This window comes from Crocodylus porosus, unplaced genomic scaffold, assembly GCF_001723895.1.
Source record: "Crocodylus porosus isolate Cpor-Errol unplaced genomic scaffold, CroPor_comp1, whole genome shotgun sequence".
In the NCBI taxonomy this organism is placed as follows: domain Eukaryota; kingdom Metazoa; phylum Chordata; order Crocodylia; family Crocodylidae; genus Crocodylus; species Crocodylus porosus.
The window spans coordinates 139,952,310-139,971,592 of NW_017728931.1; the positions used below are offsets into that span (position 1 = coordinate 139,952,310).

At 51.7% G+C, this 19,283-nt stretch overlaps 1 protein-coding gene across 1 annotated transcript in view; it reads right to left on the reverse strand.

Annotated features, from left to right (window-relative positions):
* PLXNA4 (plexin A4) overlaps positions 1-19,283 on the reverse strand; it is a 506,929-nt gene that overhangs the window by 147,401 nt on the left and 340,245 nt on the right. Inside the window, exons 5-7 of the mRNA XM_019543765.1 lie at positions 9,991-10,114; positions 6,113-6,266; positions 2,888-2,987 (exon numbers count right to left, since the gene is read on the reverse strand). Of these exons, the coding sequence (XP_019399310.1) occupies positions 2,888-2,987; positions 6,113-6,266; positions 9,991-10,114 (378 nt within the window). The remainder of the gene's footprint in view (positions 1-2,887; positions 2,988-6,112; positions 6,267-9,990; positions 10,115-19,283) is intronic.

Consider the following 19,283-nt stretch of genomic DNA (forward strand, 5'->3'; position numbering starts at 1 on the left):
CAAGGCAGAGGGGAGGGGATGCCTTTGGGGAAGCCAACCTCCCACCCAGGCTCAGGACAGGGCAGTTCCCCAGTTCACTTTCCACCTACAGCCTGCTTGGATTTGGCTTCCTTGTTACATGCGCAACCCTAAAGGAAAAGACCAGACAGACCAGGCAGCATTTAGCTATGGCTGTACCTTTCCCGGGGTAGGGGAAGGAACTAGATGACCTGTCAAGCCCCGTTTTCTACGAGGGCAGCCATGCTTCCAGTTTGCACCTTCATCGGTTCTCAGTGTTTTATGTGCACAGCGATTTGCACGCAGGCCACCGCAAGGGCCATCAGAGGGTGCGAGCTCTTGCTTACCACCAGCTCTCATGCTCACCTGGCTGGAGAGCTCACCCCTGGGAGCACAGAGGGGAATTTCACTGTTTAAACACACAGGTCTGAAACCATCTCTCAGCCCCAGCGCAGACACATGCACTCACACATGCTCTCCTTCTCCTCCCTGAGAAACCTCCTTCCCCTTCAATCCCCCGCCCGCCCCAGTGCAGCGAGCTGTTCTTCAAATGGGTAACAAGCACTCGCTCTGATAAATCAAATTAAAAATGGATAGTGTATTATAGTTTGTCAAGTCGGAAACCAAAACATGCCATAAATATTTAACACCGCCATCTCTTCCTGCCTTTTTTTTTTCCTCCTGCCGCTGTTTGTCAAAACTGCAGAAACATGGAAATAGGATTTGCCTTTGCTTATGAACTGCTGAGCTGCAGTAATAATTACCTCCTCCTGGCCCCTCTGGAAAGCTGTCTGGGGAAGCCGATGGCTTGGAGATGGGAGCACGGCACCCCCAGGGCAAACTACTACAAGGTAGCCCATTGCCTTTGCTTGTGATGCTCACGCACCCAGTGCCCAATGCAGCAATGGCACTGTGGAATTGATTGTGCCCCCACTCGGAGGCTCAGCAAGGGTTCCCACAGTGCTGTCCCCACATTGCTGCAGAGGGTGTTGGTAACTGGTTGGATGGGAGGCAGGGCCAGTATGGAAAAAGTGACCCCATGGGAAATCAGCTTGCGGTGCTTAAATCAGCTCCTAGAGAATGGTGTCCACATGAACGTCACAGGAAACTCCACCCCTTATTGGCCCTCCTGATTGAAGGCCCAAACTTACCAAGATTTGGTACCTGGCTTGGTGCTAGGTGTGGAGAAATCACCCCCCAGTCTACCTCACTGCTATAAGCAGACAGCCCAACCCCATGTTACCAACCTACTTGACTGACTGGGTTGTACAAATCTGAATGGGAGAGGGAACCTGCTCCTCTGTCATCTCAGGTTCCCACCACTGCAGGTCACATGCCTAGCCATCTCACCTGGTAAGGCTGATGTCATCTGGAACCACCGGTCAGCAGCCAGTGGAGCTGCTTTTAGTGGGAACTTAGTGATGAGGTCACAACAGGTGTATAAGAGCCCTTCCAGGAGGAAAGAGGGCAGACATGTTTTTGAACACAGCTAACCAGCAATACAGCTGCTGGGAAAGACCTTGGTCAGACTCTGGCTGTAAATGTGAATAACTTACCTGAATTGTAGCTAGTAATTTAGGATGAAGTGATCTAGAAGTGGCTCAAAAGGCTACCAAGCCGCTTCTGTTTGCTCAGGGATGGTTTTTTTGATACTTCTCTGACCTGGACCCCTCCCCATGACTATCCTGTCCCATCACTAAAGCTATCCATTATAACAAGCCTTGTTGTACCTGCTTGAGAGGGATTAGGCAAGCCTTTTAGCTCCCTTGCTCAGCGGACTAAGGGAGGCTACTGTTAATGCTTCAGGCTATAAGAAGCACCCAGATACATCCTGCTGGGAGGCAAAGCACCCCCAAGGTCTACAGGGTCTGTGTACCCCGGGCAGCACAGAGCCCTAACAAAGACCAGACCCCGGGTGGTGGCAGTGGTTACCCCAGACTTGCAGGTGTGCTCCAGGAATCGGAGTTGCCAGACACAGGCACCCCAGGGGAGACACCTGAAGTGTGGTTTTGGTCGGGCTCAGTGAGGCATGGGGGCTCAGTGTAGGAGCGCCCCCTGTTGACCCGCCACAGAAGACACCTGAAACTATCCCACTGACTTCACTGGGGCTGACATCACAGGCAAGGATTGGTAGTGCCATAGGTGTGCGGAGCATGAAAGCCTACAGGGCTATTTGCTCAAGTCCAGACTCAGTCCTTTCTCAGTCAACTCCTTCAATGTGGCTTTCTGCCTATGCACAGCTGAGTATTCCAGCTGGGGGCTAAGGGTGGATTTGGGGATGAGGCACATCAGGAGATTATGAATTTAGGAGTCATGATCAGCGCAGTTGTAGAAGAGACTGCTAGTGAGTTACTCCAGGGTTACTGAAGTGGGTTTGGAATCTGGATTAATCTGATTCAATACAGCATTGGCAGTATCCACCCTGGCCACCACCCGCGGCAGGTTACAGTACTAAGTCTGTGTTGTGTCAGGGTTGATGGTAGTCTTATGTAGGGTTTAAATGATGGCTTGTATGGGATGGTTTGAATAGGAATGACCTGCCTCAGGCAGGGGGCTGAACTAGATGACCTCTAGAGGTCCCTTCCAGCCTGACTTCTCTATGACTGCCCCAGGACACCAACCAATTCCCTTATTGGCAGGTTCAGCAGAGAAGTCAAGGACTGAATGGGATGTTGTGCAGCTCACTGCTGGTGAAATGTGTTTCTATGACATCTTGGGACCTTTCACCTGAAACAGGCTAATCAATGGCACCAATGACACCTCAGTTCTCACAGCCATGACTTCAGGACTCCTTCCCACCTAACTGGCAGTCATTGGGATCCTTGTACCAGTCAGCATATGGAGCTGCAACAGAATCAATGTGAGATTGCAGGTGAGAGACCCAACTTACGAGTTGTGGACGCTGCAGTTGTAGAAGACAAAGCTGGTGCTAGCAAAAGTCATGCCCGTCTCCTTGGATTTGAGCTGGAGCTGGACGATGTGATGGTCTCCTGCAGAAGAGACATAAGGATCAATGAGAAATGATGGGATTGCTGTGTTGGTGACCAAGCTGGCCATGAAGAACCATGCAAAAAATCTGTGCTTTCACACAACCCACAACAATGTGGCCAATGGGGGACAAGAGTTTCACAGGGCCTCCACTATCTCATACACGCACATGCACAGAGAGTCCCTTATCCAAACAGCTTGTGATTTAATCAGACCAGGCAGACAAGGCACAAAGAGCAGGAGTGCCTCACTCCCAGTCACGCAGCAGGTGAGAGATAAAGATGCATATAAAATCTGGATCTCTCCACTCCCAGCCCTGTGCTCTGGGTGTCTGAATCGTGCGCATCTCACTGTCCAGCCCTGGAGAAGGGAGCAGCCCGTACAGGCCGAGACTAATGTATAGCACCACACCGCTGCTCTGTCCCCTGTTAGCAGACTCCTGCCTGCTCCGTGCACATGGTGTAGACTTGATGTAGTTCAGTCAGGTCTTTTCCAGCCCTGACTTTTCTGACTGCATCTCAAGGCAAATGCTACCCAATTATAGGATACCCCTCAGTGATGCTATAAGGGCGGGGAGAGGCAGATAGTGATACTTCCCTTGGTAGAAGCCGTCCATACCATATGGTGGTAGGCAATAAGCTATTGGGCAACATTTTCCAAGCAGCTAAAAAACTCAGGAGATGAAGTCCCACTTGCATCTACACTGCAATGGCAGCAGGTCCTGGCACCAGCACTCCAGGAGCATGCCCTGCCCACCCTCACGTACTGGGATGCCCCAACCCTGCAATGCACCAATTGAGTCATTGCAGGGCTGCCTTGGCAGCTGCTCTCAGGCATGGGAGACTGAGGTCTTGAGAGCAGTGGCAGAGGGATACTGCAGAGGGGGCTGACCATTGCATTTAGACAGACAGACAGACGGGAAAAGTGCCTTGTGAACGCCATACAGGTGGGTGGCAGGTCTGGATGGTGGTTATCGCTGTACAGTCCATGCTCTGGGGTTTCCAGGAGGATTCCCATATGCTGGGGGCCCTGTGTATTCCCCCTGGAAACATTGGACTCAGATGCATCCTGACCTCGGCGGAAACAAGGGTTGCAGTGCCCTGTCAATCCCAGACCCTCTCCCCCACTCCCACCCTTTAGCATCATTGTTCCCCTTTTGCTTGCTCCTTCCAAGAAGCCTCCATGCTGTTGGATTAACACTTATTTTTATTGAGAATTAAAACTGAGCAGACCCATTCAGCACAGCTTAATTAATTAATTGATTAGGCCTATAAAAGACCATCCCCATCAAAAGCCTGAAGCATACATCACCAGTTCTGGGCTTGAGGCAGCAGTGTGATGATTTAGGTGGAGCGAGCACAGCAGGTGATTTGGGATGGCTATATTTTACCCTCTTTGTTTATAGGCTCAGACTCCATTACCTCACCTCCCTCCGCTGCTTTGGGAAGCAGGACCAGAAGAGTACAGGTGCACCGACTGCACGGTGCCTGCTTCCTGGGCCTGCCTGGTATTCCTGGTGCTGGCACTAAAAAGTGCCAGATCCACCATGCTCAACTCAGGCACAACAGCAAAACCTTTACTTAACAGCACTTAAAAACAGCTACAAAGGGCAAAGATCCTGCAAGACTTAGCTAGGCCCTTCACACGCATGTCAGGCATTACGGGAGCTTGCTTTGCAGCCTCTCCCAGCTCTGTGAGGGCCTCGCGCTACAGTTTTTTAGCTCACAAACAAAAAGAGGTATAAGAGATAAACACCCGGGCACCTTTTCTTCTGACTCATCCACATCCCAACTCCCTTCGCTGTTTTTCTCCATTCCTGTTTCTTTTCCCTTGCCTGCCTGCACCCCCCTCTCCATGTCACTCCATCCCATTACCCCTTTCCAGCTCCAACCACTGTGCTCCCCCACAACAGACCCCGATTAAATCCCTTGGTGCCATCAGCAGTGGATGTTGTTCAGATGAAATAATTGCAGTAATTTGATGAGGAAGGAGCCCATGTTTAATTCAAGGCTTTGACCCAACCGGCCCTTCCACCTCTATTATCTTCCTCCTCACCTGAAAGAGTCATTAATCAATCAGGCCAAAGCATGCTTGACAATTCGTCTCTGGCTGCGAATACACGCGCGCATGCACACACGCACACACTTCTAAATACGTGTTGCTGCCAGTGCCCAGCATTGCTGCCCATCTGCTGCCGATGGCTTTGACAGCTCTGCTAACTGCTTCGTATTTAATGACTTTGCCAGCATCTCGCGTATCACGAAAACCGGAACTGGAGGGCTGGAGGGCTCAGGGGCTGAGGCACGGGTCCAGAGCCTCTCCTCCCCTGGTTAAGACCCATCCTCCAGCAATGCACAAAAGGCCCTAGGTCTTCAGAGGTGTGAAGTACCCACTGTTAAAACAGAAGGGACTGCAAATGCTTGGGTTTTCTGAAAATTAGGCTCCAGAAGACACTCTCTGCAGGCACTCACCCAGCCTCCGTCACATAAAGATTGTTGGATAGCAGGTCTTAACTTGGTGGTCCTTAAAGGACAAGCATTTACTCTAGAGAAGCCTCCACCAGCACTATTGTGCCTGCTTCTTGGTAAGCAAGCTCAGCTCAGCAGGAATTGTCTCCTGGCTGCTTAGGATTGAAACAGGTGGGAGGAAAGGTGGCCTTTGTGCTGCTGCCTGGCTCATGGCTCAGCGGGGTCTCTCAGGGCACCTTCACCAGGATGCAAGTCACCACTGCAGTTCTCAAAGTATAGCGAAAGCAAGAGATGGCAGCTTCAAAAGGCTCCAGGGAAGTCAGGCAGGCAGCACGGGCTTCTTGCTGCAGTAGGCAGTCATCTGTGACCGGCGCGTATAACTGCTGCAGGCCTGCTCATTCTCCCCATGAGACAGCAGCCTGACACAGTCACCCCCCAGGAAGCCCATCGTGAACCTGATGGTGCACTCAAATATGGACACGCGCTCCAATGCACTGCTGTTCTCTGCCACCAGTGGGTCACACTGTTGCAGCAACTTAGCCACGGTTTTTTGGCACAAACTTGCAGTGTCTTTCCAAGCCCCTTTGCCATGCTCAGGTCCCTGGAGCAAGGAGAAGGGAAGATGGGTGGCACGGGCGGGGAGGGCATCACACACTCACCGTTCTCTGTGATGATTCGGGGCACTTCCTTAGCAGCAGGGGAGATGCACTGGATCTGATTCCCCACCACCAAGCCGTCCATCTCGGAAAGGTCCTCAAAGGTGCAGTTGACCCCAGCCGACAACTCTGGGACGTTGTAGGTTTCCAGGACCAACTGCAAGTAGTTGGGGGCGGGGAACGGGATGGGGAGAGACAGACAGAGAGCACTGAGCTCAGCGAGAGAGGAGGCTCGCAGAAGAGAATTACACTGGAGAGGTTGGACAAAGAGCCTCTTGCTAGACACAGACCCTCCTTCAAGAGAAAGCACCGGTCGGGTGGTGGGGATGGGATGCAGATGTCATCGTGAGTGGTGGGTGGCGAGGCAGTGTCTCCGTGCTGGGCAGGGACAGCCGGGGCGGTGGGGTGGAGTGCTCAGTATCGGGCATGCAAGTGGGATACTAGAGGGGGGCTTAGGAGCCGCCTGTGAAGATGGGGGCTGGCTGGCCCCTCGGCACAAGGTTTCTGAGGAAGGTGACTGCTACTCACAAGAGGCACTCTGCGGACTACAGAGAAACTGTAGCGCTCCAGTCTAACTCTCTACGCCTCCTCTCCTAGCATCGCCACAGAGGGAGGTCTCTGGCACCAAGTTCCTGTGTATAGAGAGTCTAGTTACAGCCGTCAGTCAGCCAAAAGCATTCGCTCCCTTTAGCGGGACAGCGGCATCGCTGCAACTCTGCCAGAGGCTCGGGCGGTCCTGCCCCATGGCACGGGATGGGACGCTCCTGCTGGCCATTTCCTCACCAGTCAGTATCCAAAATGTCTCTGCTCAGACATGGGGCTGTCATGCCGCTTGCCACTTGGAGCGGCAGGTCTGTGCTCAGGGATGCTTTGCTTGGGTATCCCCAACCCACCCATGCCTGCCACTGCCATGCATGTGGCCACAGATGGACGGGCCAGGCACAGGCGTGCTGCAGCATCCAACGCAACCAGCCCTGGCCACCGACCTGAGCTCCACCTCTAGGGATTAGCGAAGATCAGGGGCCAGCACTGGAGGCAGACATGATTCTGGGTGCTCAGCTGGTGTCTTATAAGCTTTCCCTGCTAGATGAGCTGGTTCTGAGCATCTGAGTTTGACAGGGGTTGTGGTCACCTCTGAAGTAATGGCGACTGGCATGAGAAACAACCGTGTACAGAGGAAGTGCAGCAACTTGCCCAGAGGGCAGAGGGTCCATCTACTCCAGCAACGGGGGTAAAAGAGCACTCACTCTTTTCCCTGACAAAAGGCAGGGCAGTATATAGATTCAGGGCACCTTATAGATTCATTTGTTCAGAGTTAATTCCCTGCTATGTTACCACCTAGTGGGCGTGCCTAGACATGCATTTACTGCACAGTAACTTACTGCGCAGTAAGCGGTTCTTAGACCAGCATCTACACATGTAGGCATTGCAGTACAGTAATGCTGTGTATGCACCGACTTGGAAGTAAAGTTACTTCCAAATCAACCCACACAAACAGGGTTACTGCGCAGTAAGGTGTCTACAAGTTTCTTACTACGCAGTAACTACTCAGGAGTAAAGTTGCTACCTGAAGGTACCTTACCCCGAGTCGGCATAGTTACTACACAGTATGGGTGTGCATGTGTAGATGTCCTTCCATACTGCGCAGTAATTTTCAGTTTCTGCATAGTAATGGTGCACATGTAGATGCTCCCAGTGAGGTGCATCATGGGAGTTTTAGTCTCCCTTGAAGGCATCCCGAACGTGCCACCCTGTGATAAGTGGTGGCCAGAGAGGATGGATCACTGATCTGACCAGCAGACAATGCCCATGTGAACCAGTTCATTGCCTGGTGAAGGTGTGTGCCTGCGGACTTCGAACTGGACAGGAAGAGGAGAAAACAAGAAGCCCTGAGGACTTAGATGGGCTTGATTAGTAGCCTTCCTACCAAATGGCTGCAGATCTGACTTTCTGCCCTCCCTGTTAATACGCCACCATCAGCAGAGGAGGAAATGCCCAGAGGTCTCTCTCAGCTGCTTCTCCATAGAGGGAACTTGTTCATAAGTGTGCAAAATGCAGAGTGCGGGTACATCACCTATCAGAGCACAGCCTCAAGGGAAAAGCCTGGGCCCACATGTCGAGGGCCACTGATATCTAGGGACTCCTGCAACATCTCAGCCCAGCTGTGAGCAGAGAATGCAGCAAACTTCTCCCACACAATCCACGGCAGCAGCATGAGCCTGAACTAGCCCCAGGTGTGATAAGTACATGCCTGGACACCCGTGATGCCAAAGGAGCTGGCTTATCAATGCCATGTGGATGCTCCCTGTCATTGGTCAAAACGTTGGCTGACCAGACAGGCATGCTTCCTACCCTCACCTTGGGGAAGAGCCTCCCCAACCCAGATGTGCCCAAGACTTAATGGTATCAAAGTGGGGCTTCCTTTAGGTCTGCCAAGAAGCCATTTGTGATGGTGGCCATTGGGATGGGGACACTTGCTCACTGATATGCACTGGCTCATTTCACATACTCCTGGACAGTGATCTGATGACAACTTCTGATCACAATAGTTCAGAGCTGATTTGCACCCCCATGGTAACCTAGAGGTGAAAGGCTCCATATCCCAGTCTCATTTTCAGTCATTCCCCCAGGATTTATTCTAACATAAAAGAATTCAAAGAGACAACTGAGAGAATAAAAATAAAGAAACCCTGAACTCCCAGAAGAACAAAGGACTTATGCTGCCTCAGATCAGTCTTGTTTGAAGTCTGGGAAAGTTAAGTCACAGGAAAGTTAAGAGGATGAAACAAAGCAGCCACGACTGGACATGCAGGATTTGACTGGCTGGCTTCTTGTTAAATGGCTAAAAAATCTCAGAAACTATGGCCCTAAGAGCTGGAGATGGACAACAGCTGAACAACTCCACCAAACCCCAAAAGGATGTGGGCTACTGACTGTTTCAAGGAGACACTGCAGGGAGTTGGAGCTCTTCGTTTCATGGTCATCATTTCCAATCCCAGGTGGACTACAGTCAACAGGAGTTACCAGCTGGGGGCCTGTATGAAAGGGGTCCTAGCTCGGTCCTTAGTGGGAGAGTGTGAACAACATGAAAGCACCGCTCTAGCTATCACTGGTGTCATCAGAGATGAAACCACATGGTTCCTCCACAGCAAATTCTCAGTCTCAGAAAAGTTCCCTCCAGAAGGAATGATAACACTTATTACTTTACTGGCATCTCATTTTGAACAATACTAGAAGTCTGGCAATGCCACTTGCTGGCTTTAATAGCTGTCTGCTCCCAAGCTAGTGTGAACGAAGACCAGGGCCGGAGATAACATAGCATGGACCCTGGTAGACGTGTCCTGCAAGCTGCTGTTTCTAGGATCTCCAAACCTCTGCTTGGGGTGTTCTGTGTTAAAGCTGTGTCAAGCTCGGGTTGTTTGATTGGCCAAGAAAGAGACACTGCTACATACCCCAACAGGAAATCAGAGGACATGAACATGGTCCCCATCCCCATCCTCCTCTTACCTGCCCCAATTCTACAACCTAAACATAGTTCACACACAGTTACTGATCCTAGCCTCATTGGTGGCCATGGTGCTTTGTATAAACACGTCTCCTTGACGGACTTGCTCAGTCTATTTTGAACTGCACTCAGCTCTTCACAGTGAAGACAAAAAGTCCACCCCCCCAGTGTATGTCAAGATAAAACCCAGGGGAATAGGGAGCTCTATGGAGACACACAGATGGATCAGAGACAGCCATTAAAGCTGGCATTTCTTCCCATGAATGCTGAGTCTGAGCATATTAACTGGGGGCATAAGACTGGTCATGAGGTCAGGGGAGCCCTTTCTGCTCCCGCAGAGGAGCAGGCAGAGGAAGGGAGGATCAATGCTTCTTACCAACACGTTGTACTGGGAGACGGAGATGTTGTTGGGGTGCACAGTGAGCCGGACGCACTGCTTCATCTCCGAGGCGAATCTCCGGGGCTCGCTGGACCGCTCGCATCTCTCCTTCCTCGTGCACCTGCGTAAAGGAAACAGAGTAGGCCAGGGATCAATGGCACGTGGTCATGTGGGGTGCAAAGAGAACAATTCGACAAGGACAAAGCAGGACTCGACAAGTAACCCTTTGCCACCATCTCCTGTGATCTTCGGACTTTATCACCAGGCCCAATGGGGCAAGGGTTCAACAGGTCCCACGACCCATTTAGGACAGGAACTGAAGACCATGCCCTGTCAACACTGCAGTGGGAGCTGCCAAGCACATTTCCTGCAGGCTGGAATCACTGCACAACCCAGTGGACTTTGCTGGTGCTCCAAGCCCTACACGGACAGCATCCCTGGCAATGAAGCCACTGCAATGAGGAATAACATGGACATGGAGTGAGGCCAACCCATTCCATATGGGCAGGTACGAGCACGATGTGATGACTCCACCTGGCACTGTGGGAAAGTGAACAGCTCTAGAGGCAAGTCCTCTATTTCCCCATTAGCAGAGAGCAATGCAAGCATTTCTCACCCTGACAACCTTACGCCCCTCAACCCCAAGCTTGTCCAACCTCCATGGTTCCCATGACCTCTGGCCTCCTTGCTGAGCTGTCAGTGAGTACCAGTGGGATTTTGGAGACGTGGACTCCTATGACTTTGGATACTACACCCACCCAGAGCCATGGGTCACAGAGAGCTTGGTGACCAGTGTCTTAGCTGCCTGCGGAAGGTTTAGGATTGAAAGTGTGGTCGGGGGTAGAAAGGTAAGAAAGATTTATTGACTTAAGAAAAACACAACTACACGTAGTAACAAGACAAACGATGACAGACAAAAACAATTCACATCAGCAACTTATCAGCAGTCCCTCTGATGCCTGATACACAGCAAGCTTCTCTTTTCACAAAGTTCAGTGAGGTCAGGCGTCCCCGAACAACGCTGTCTGAGGGGTGCCGGGAAGGACCCTGGAATGCAGTTCTTGGGCTCCTCAAGGTCCATGGGCCCACTGATCCAGGCAACAGCTAACTAATCCTTTTCACAGAGCTGCATCTTCCTTCTGAATAGTTTCTAAATATTTCAGCTAATTTATAGCTTCTGAAGGACACTGATAACGTACAACCACTTAGATTCCTTTTTCTTCAACTGTCCTTAGACCGACCAATAGCAATACAAGCCTTGCATTCCTTTGATAAGGTAATTTTAACTGCACCACAGGGCCTTACTACTTCTACACTTTGCTAAATTTACTAGGCCTTACTTTATACAAGGCTTCACTACATCTTAAACTATCATTAGGCTTTTAGCAACAACTTATAGCTTAATATTTAAACAAATACAGAAAAACACTTGGTCTAATCTTCATAGAGCCTTCAGCAAGCACTTTTATCACACAGACATACTTTTCAGCTGCCACAACCAGCTTATAAAGACAGCCTGTGCCACTATGCACACCAAAGCTATCTGAAAATACAGGACACATACCTGCTGCAGTACCCCTGTATGGGTGGCACCTGCCAACTCCTGTGGTCACTGCAACTCAGCAGAGCTTGAGAGTAAGAAGTGAAATCACCTTGAAGCTGCACATCATAGGGGCTACACGCTGTGCCCAACATACAGACTCCATGGGAGAAGGAATCCTCCAGGGGAATCCATGCCCCTCCCTGATGGCTTCCCACATTGCACTGCCTTATGGGTGCCTACACAGGTGTGTCATTTAGGATCCAATTGTTGAGAATGGACTTTGGTTTGGAGAACTTCATTTAGGATACCCAAGGATAAATCCTAACGATGTAGGGCAGCTGCAACCCTAGGGCAGAGCAATGGAAGCTCTGGGTGGCCTGCACCTTGGAAAACCAGGTCCTAGGTGTCCCAAACTGAGCACCTCAAAGACATGACTGCTTCATGAACCGCCAACCTGGTGCCTCGGCTTTTCTCATCCACAAAATGGGCTAATAGCCACTTCCCTGTTTCACAGCGGCTGTGAGAATTGAGTCATATAGGTGCTGCACTCAGACTGTGATGGGCATTAACTGGTCTTATAATAGTTCATATTGCCTCTGGTCCTTTCCAACAGCCCTTGCCCCTTTGTTTTACCTGTGGCAGGGTAGGATGCTCTTGGGGTTTTGGGGGCAAGATGCCTTGTAGTCATTCAGCAGAGCACTTTTAGGACTAGGCTGGACAAGCAATTGGACAGGATGGTTTAGTCAAGGATGGTCCTGCCTCAAGCAGGGGACAGAGTGCCGGATCTGATGACTTCCTGCAGTCCCTTCCAGTTTTGTTTGTCTGTAATCCTACAAAGGTGTAAATATGGGACTCTGATATGAGTGACTAAGGCTGAAACTGTTTCTACCCCGATCTGCTTTTCACCAACATGAAATGTTACTCACACTCATTGCCAACCCCTTGCAGTCAGAAGGAAAAGATCACCTAGAAATCCCAGGGTTAATCTACAAGGACAGCTCCTCTTGCAGGCCAATTACCTTTGCCATTAAGTTAATGTTATGACTTGCAGAGGGCATCAGCAATGGCCCTTGTTATTAGAAGTGCTATTACCCCTGTTAAAATCACCTATAAAGGTTAAGTGTTGATGTGAAATTATTTACCTATACTTTGGCTTTTTCAATTCCCAGTAAGGTATTTGTGTTATGGCTGTCCCCCAAAACATCACATGTTCAGACAGGGATGCTCTCTTACTCTTTGTATACACAGTGCTCTGAAAAATTATGTCCTGACCCATGAATGGGGTCTCCAGGTGCCACCGCGTGACAGATTAAATGGCTAAAGTAATCAGGATATTACACAGAAGGGCTTTGATTACAAGGCAAGAGTTCCTGATAGGTCCAAACCAAGCCCAAGATTTTGGCCTTTCTGATCCCTGGGGAAGCCTGGATCTGAATCCAAACTTTGGGCTTCTCTCTTTTAGTTGAACCTGGCTGAAACGAGAATTGTCATCCAAACCTCAAACTGATGAATCTTTCTTGGTGGGGGGAAAGTTGGCGGAAGAAGGGGGCCCACGGCAGATCTCAGTTCTTCCCTAGAAGTTGTAGCCTGGTTTGGAAAATGATAGCAGCAAAATATCGGGGCAGTGACATAATGCACCCCTTTTAGCATCCCAAGAGTCTGCTTTACTGCTGCTGTGTGCTGCATACAGGATTTTAAAGGCTGGGTCTCTAGAGGGCTGGAAGGAGACAATGTTAACTGCTTGGTAAACCGCAAGTCCCTTATCTCTGAGCAAATGCCAGTGGGAAATGCTCATTGGAGATCATTGTACAGCACTCTCAGAGAACCAAATGAGCACAAAGATCCCAGCAGTGTACAGAAGGGAACACTATCACGTGAGCAACCCCTCGTGGGAACAGCTCAGCATGAAAGACCTCCGGCTGGCCTGATATCGGACTACCAAAGCATTGCAGAGATGAGTTTTGGGAGTTGACTTCACAAACCGTTCCTCTGATTGCAATGTTAGGGACATGTCCTGATTGCCTAATATTAATGAGACCAACAGGAAGCCAGGCTTCTGGTGTGTCAGCCCTTGAGGTCAGCCCTTACTCTCAGCAGGCAGCCAGAAGTGAGTTAGGGAGCTTAGAAGGGGAGATAAGGCCTGTCAGGACACCTGGGTACTATCATCTAATACGTGATTCAATGGTGAAGTCTCCAGGGCAAGGGCTGGCTTCCAGGACTGACTTTACAACAAAGCCTTGAGTTCACCAAGGCCTCATGGTGCTGTGGAAATAGCACTACTAAGTATACCCTGAACTATGCTGGTGTCATGCTAACGTTACAAAGGCAAGGACTCGGGAATTTGGACATGCCAGAATTAAAGCTCCGTGGGCACCTCTAATTTGCACCCCTCCCCAACCCCTGCATGCATATGCATCCTAGCACTTGGTTTAATTACACCCTAATTAACATCCTAATGACAAAATCAAGCACAAGCTGGCTGAACAGAAAAGCTGCCGGGTGGAACGGAGCAGCGGGCGAGATCTGCAGCACAGACCTCTGTCCCCTGGGCTAGCAGGGCAAGCAGCAGTGGTAGCACATTGCCATCCTCTGTGGGAACCAGTGCTGGAGGAGGATGAGAGGCACCTCTGCCTGACAGCAGGGGAATGTGGGATTCAAGGCTAGTGCTTGTGGGTATGTCTACCTTTGTCCACCACAGCCTGTCTCTGCTCTTCTCTGCTTCGTCTCAGCTCCTGCATCCTTCCCACCCCTCAGCTCCAGGCTTCCTCGTGGACCCGTAGCTCCCGGTCCCATCCCCAAGACTCTGGCCCACTCGACATTTTGAGCCTGGTGCTTCAAAGGCTGCTCCCGTGGCCAAATGGGGGTGACTTCCCACGGGAGCGGCAAAAGGCGCGTGGACCTGACCCCCCCACCGAATTTCAAGCCCCAACGCAGGGAGGTGCTGCCACTTGTCCATGCCACTGCTACCATAAAAGTGGGCAAAGCAAAGTCATTTGCCCCGCGCTTGTTCTCAGAAAGGACTGATTGGTTTTTTTACTGAAATTAAAAATCAAGGCAAGCAAACAAGCAGCCCACTCGAAGCAGCCGCCAAGCGCAGGAAACGACCAGCCGAGCAATTCGAGTGTGGCAAAGTTATACATAATGGAAAAGGGGGAGTCTTATGTTAAGCAGCACTTGCAGAAACCAAGCCCCACTGCAGAAATGTGATGCACCTCACATGTGAGGCACTGAACGGCCCATCCGAGGGAAGCTATGGAATGAACTGCCTGATTAAATGCAAACCGCTCCACGGCCTGATCTAATAAAAGTCTGTATCTGCCCTGATCCCCAGAAGGTTTCTTTAACTCTGCTGTATTCCCTTATCTGGCACATCCGATGCCCTCTCCATTACTGCTTACACAGGAAAATACCTTGTACTGCCAATAATTCTGCTTCCCTTTAATAAAACATCAGTAACGAAAACATCAGGTCTGTCAATACGCCTGGATCCGTTTCCACTGCTGCATAATCTAATTCAGAGCTGTTCACACTATAATTAGCTTGGGCAGTGTTTCCACCCAATGGCATTGTGTTACACTTAAGACACATAAAATGCCATATCCCACCCCTGAGCTTATTCTCATAAGACTACGGCATACAAAAACCTGCTTCCCTCCATGCTGTAATCGCTCCTGCTCTTTTCGCATCCGCTGCACATCGAACAGTCCCAGGTCCTGCTTTTTCTCCCTTTTTTAGTATGAAGAAACCTGGTCCCATTGCAGACCCATGTGGGATGTGCTTTCCTCCTCAGCTCCCAGGAAGAATAAATATGGTTAACTCCAACCCTCTGCTCTCTATCCACTAACCAATTACTTTAATAATATTAAATTAATGCTCTGCTCTTCTATAGCATCTTTCATCCAAGGATCTCACAGGGCTTTGCCCAGAGCTAATTAATCCGTGCAACATCCCTGGCAGGTGGAGAGCGTTCCCACTTAGCGAGGGGAACCGGAGACACATGGGGGTCTACAGCACAGTCTGAGGCAGAGCCCAGGAGGTTCAGGCACTGGACTGGGGACTCAGGAGACCAGGGTTCAAATCCTGTGCTGTCCAGAGATGATGCTCATGTCACTAGGCAATGCATGCTATCCACCTGGGGCAGATTAGGAGCCCCTTACCCTCAGCAAGGAGCTACTATAGAGGGTCTGTCTGTGGGTGAAGGGTGGGAGCAGTTACTTGCCCTGGGAAGGGTAGCTGTTGGATGAATTACCCCTTCCCTCCTGAATGTGGGGGGAAGGGACCCCATTGCCCACCTGCCCTTGGTGGTGGCAGCACTGGGGCACCTGTCTGGTGCAAGGGGTTTTGTAGGATGCCCATGGCTGCACAGAGGGACTGGTGTGCTGTCTGGCTCTTGTTTCCTGTTGATGGAGGGAGGCTTTCTGTACAGACATTGTTCTAGATCCCCCAAGGCCCCTGCTGTATGTCTTGCTCTTCAATCAGGACATGCTCTTTTGTAGCCAGGCAGTCCCCAGAGCAACGGGCCTTTCTTTCATGCCCATATCCGACAATAGGCCGGCGTTCTGTATCTTTCGTGATGACAAATTAAATGCATTTAAAAGTCACAACGGCCCTCGTGCCTACCCTTTCTAACCGTCCTTACTTTCGATGGCTTCCGAACCCCCATATAATGGCACCACGGGCTTTTTGGCCCCGTGTTGTTCAATGGGGAGTTTTGAATTCGGGCAACGTGTCCCACTGTGATGGGGCACGGGGCCTCAGGGCCGTGCGCAGAAGTACGGGGCTGTTCTGCTGACCCCGAGAGCCGGCTCAGGGGGGTCTCACGGGGAGCCACGCTGAGCGGCATGGCGAGTGGAGACGAGTGAAGAGAAGGGAGAAGCCCCCTGGTTCAACCAGTTGGGGAGCAGGAGCAGGGGCAGCAGGGCGCGCGCGTGCCACATATGTACCCACCTTACCTCGCCGGCGAAGGCAGCAGCTGTGGAGGAGATTTCTCCCTAAGGTAAGTGGGGCAGAGGGTACAGCGCAGCTGAGGCAGATCCGGAGGGGAACCCCTCTGGAGCCCGTTTAGCTCGCCCGACAGGGAGCCGCGCTCCTGAGCCACGTGCGGGCAGTACATGCGAACAGGCGCATGCTGTAAGGGCGCGCCGGTGTTCGCGTAAGGCGAGCGCGAGGTAGCTGCCTGGAGCGGCTCCTCCAGTGAGCAAAAGCAGCAGGCACAGCTCTGCAGACATGGTGCAGACGCGGCGCGCGGCTGCCAGGGCCCTGCCCGGGCGCGGCAGCCTGCCATGGGCTCTTCTGAGGCCTCCACCCAGACGGAGCTCATGGCGAAGTCGGTGGCCCCTTGCCCCCCGTCTGTGGGGGGGGCTCGGTGGGGTCCTGGGGGGGCCTGGTGGTCCCCTTGCCTGCCCCTCCTGTGCATGACTTAGGGCCCTGGAGGAGCAGGTGGGGGAGCTCCAGGCTGAGGGGGACAGCGACACGAGGCCTGCATTGGCGAGGTTAACCAGCGCTTATGCAGTTGGTGCTGCCAGGCAGGCCTTGGGTTCCTAGATAATGCCCCATGCTTTCAGGCGGGGGACTTGCTGGGGTGGGATGGGCTTCACCTCTCTCCTAAAGGCAAGCGTGTCTTCTCTTCCAGGTTGGCTGATCTCATATGGCGAGCTTTAAACTAGCCTCACCAGGGGAGGGGGGCGCAGGAAGACGAGGAGACACCACCCAAGCAAGACAGGTGACAAATGCAAGGAGTGCCCAGGTAAGAAACAGGGGTCCAGACAATCTCCCAAATCGAGGGGTGGCACACACAGCTAGGCAGGGCCTTAAATGCCTATATACCAATGCTTGTAGTATGGGGAATAAGCAGGAGGAACTCGCCCTCAGAATAGCCAGTTCAGACCCAGACATAATAGGGCTTACAGAAACGTGGTGGGATTCATCCTACGACTGGGCAGTCAGCATTCGGGGCTAGAGGCTTTACAGGCGGGATAGAGAAGGAAGGAAAGGCGGGGGTGGGCGCTCTGTGTCAAGGAGCACTACACACCCTCTGCCAGCAGAACGGGGTCAGAGGGGCAAGCGGAAGTGCTCTGGGTCAAGATACGAGGGGGCCATGGGGAGAGGGATCTAACGGTGGGGGTCTACTACAGACCCCCCAACCAAGGAGAGGAGCTGGACCGGGCCAGTTTGCAGAGGCCTTAAGGCAAGGGATGTAGTTGTCATGGGTGATTTAAATTACTCGGACATCTGCTGGGAGGAGCAGTCAGCCAGGTCGGACCGTCCCAGGGGGTTCCTGGCCGAGATACAGGACCTCTACTTAATCCAGAAGGTGCACCAGAGGAGATGCCCTGTTGAACCTGGTCCTGGCCACAGGCGACGACTTGATAAGGGGCCTCCAGGTCCTCGACCACCTGTCGATAGCGATCATCGCTTGCTGAATTCACCATCCAGCGCAGGGTCTCGAGGGCCTGCAGCAAGGCAGTAGCCCCAGACTTCAAGAGGGCCAACTTCAACAAGTTGAGATTAGTGAGAGAGGCGCAGGGGTTCTCGAGAGCAGGGGAGCTCGGTGCCCAAGTTGGGTGGTCGTTCCTTAAGGAGACGATACTCAGGGCCCAAGGGGTGACTATCCCAACAAGAAGCAAGGGGGCCAGGAGTGCCCGAAAGCCCCCCTGGCTCACCAAGGGTGTATGGGAATGCCTGATTGCCAAAAAGGCAGCGTAACCGGTGGAAGGGAGGTGCTATCTCCAAAGAGGAGTATACCTCCTCTGCTCGGGCCTGTAAGGGGTCTGTCAGGAAAGCTAAGGCGGAAATAGAGCTAGGACTTGTGTCCAAAATCAAAGATAATAAAAAGTCCTTTTTCCAATATATAGGGAGGATGAAGAAAGGCCTGGGAAATGTGGGGCCCCTACAAGATCCTCTGGGCAATCTGGTGGTTGCACCAGAGGAGAAAGCAGACCTCTTTAACCAATTCTTCACCTCCGTTTTCTTGTGCAGAGACCAGGACTTCCCCACCGTGATGCAAGACAGACTCGAGGGGAATGCCTCCAGACCTCAGGTTGGGTAGGACCGGGTTAGAGAGCTTCTGGAGGGGCTGGACATGTTCAATTCAGCGGGTCCAGATGCTCTCCACCCCAGGGTGTTGAGGAAGCTAGCTGGGGTTATTGCAGGGCCCTTGGCATGATTTTACGAGCGCTCGTGGTGCTTGGGCCAGGTGCCGAATGACTGGAAGATAGCTAACGTGGTCCCTATCTTTAAAAAAGAGAGGAGGGAGGACCTGGGCAACTATAGGCCTGTCAGTCTTACCTCAATCCTAGGGAAACTCTTTGAGAACATCATGATGGAGCGTATCTGCAATGGGCCGGCCTCAGGGATGATGCTCAAGGGCAACCAGCACGGTTTCCTTAGGGGCAGGTCATGTCAGACCAACCTGATTGCCTTTTATGATCAGGTCACAAAAGCGTTGGATGCAGGTATCGCCGTGGACATAGTCTTTCTGGACTTCAGCAAGGCCTTTGACACTGTCTCCCACCCCATCCTCATTAAAAAACTAGGTGACTGTGGCATTGATGCCTACACACAGTCAGATGGATTTCAGATTGGCTGAAGGGTCGTACTCAGAGGGTGGTGGTGGACAGGTCATATTCAACCTGGGGGGAAGTGGGCAGTGGAGTCCCCCAGGGCTCAGTTCTTGGGCCTGCGCTGTTCAATTTCTTCATCAGCGATTTGGACGATGGGGTGAAATGCAACCTGTTTAAATTCACTG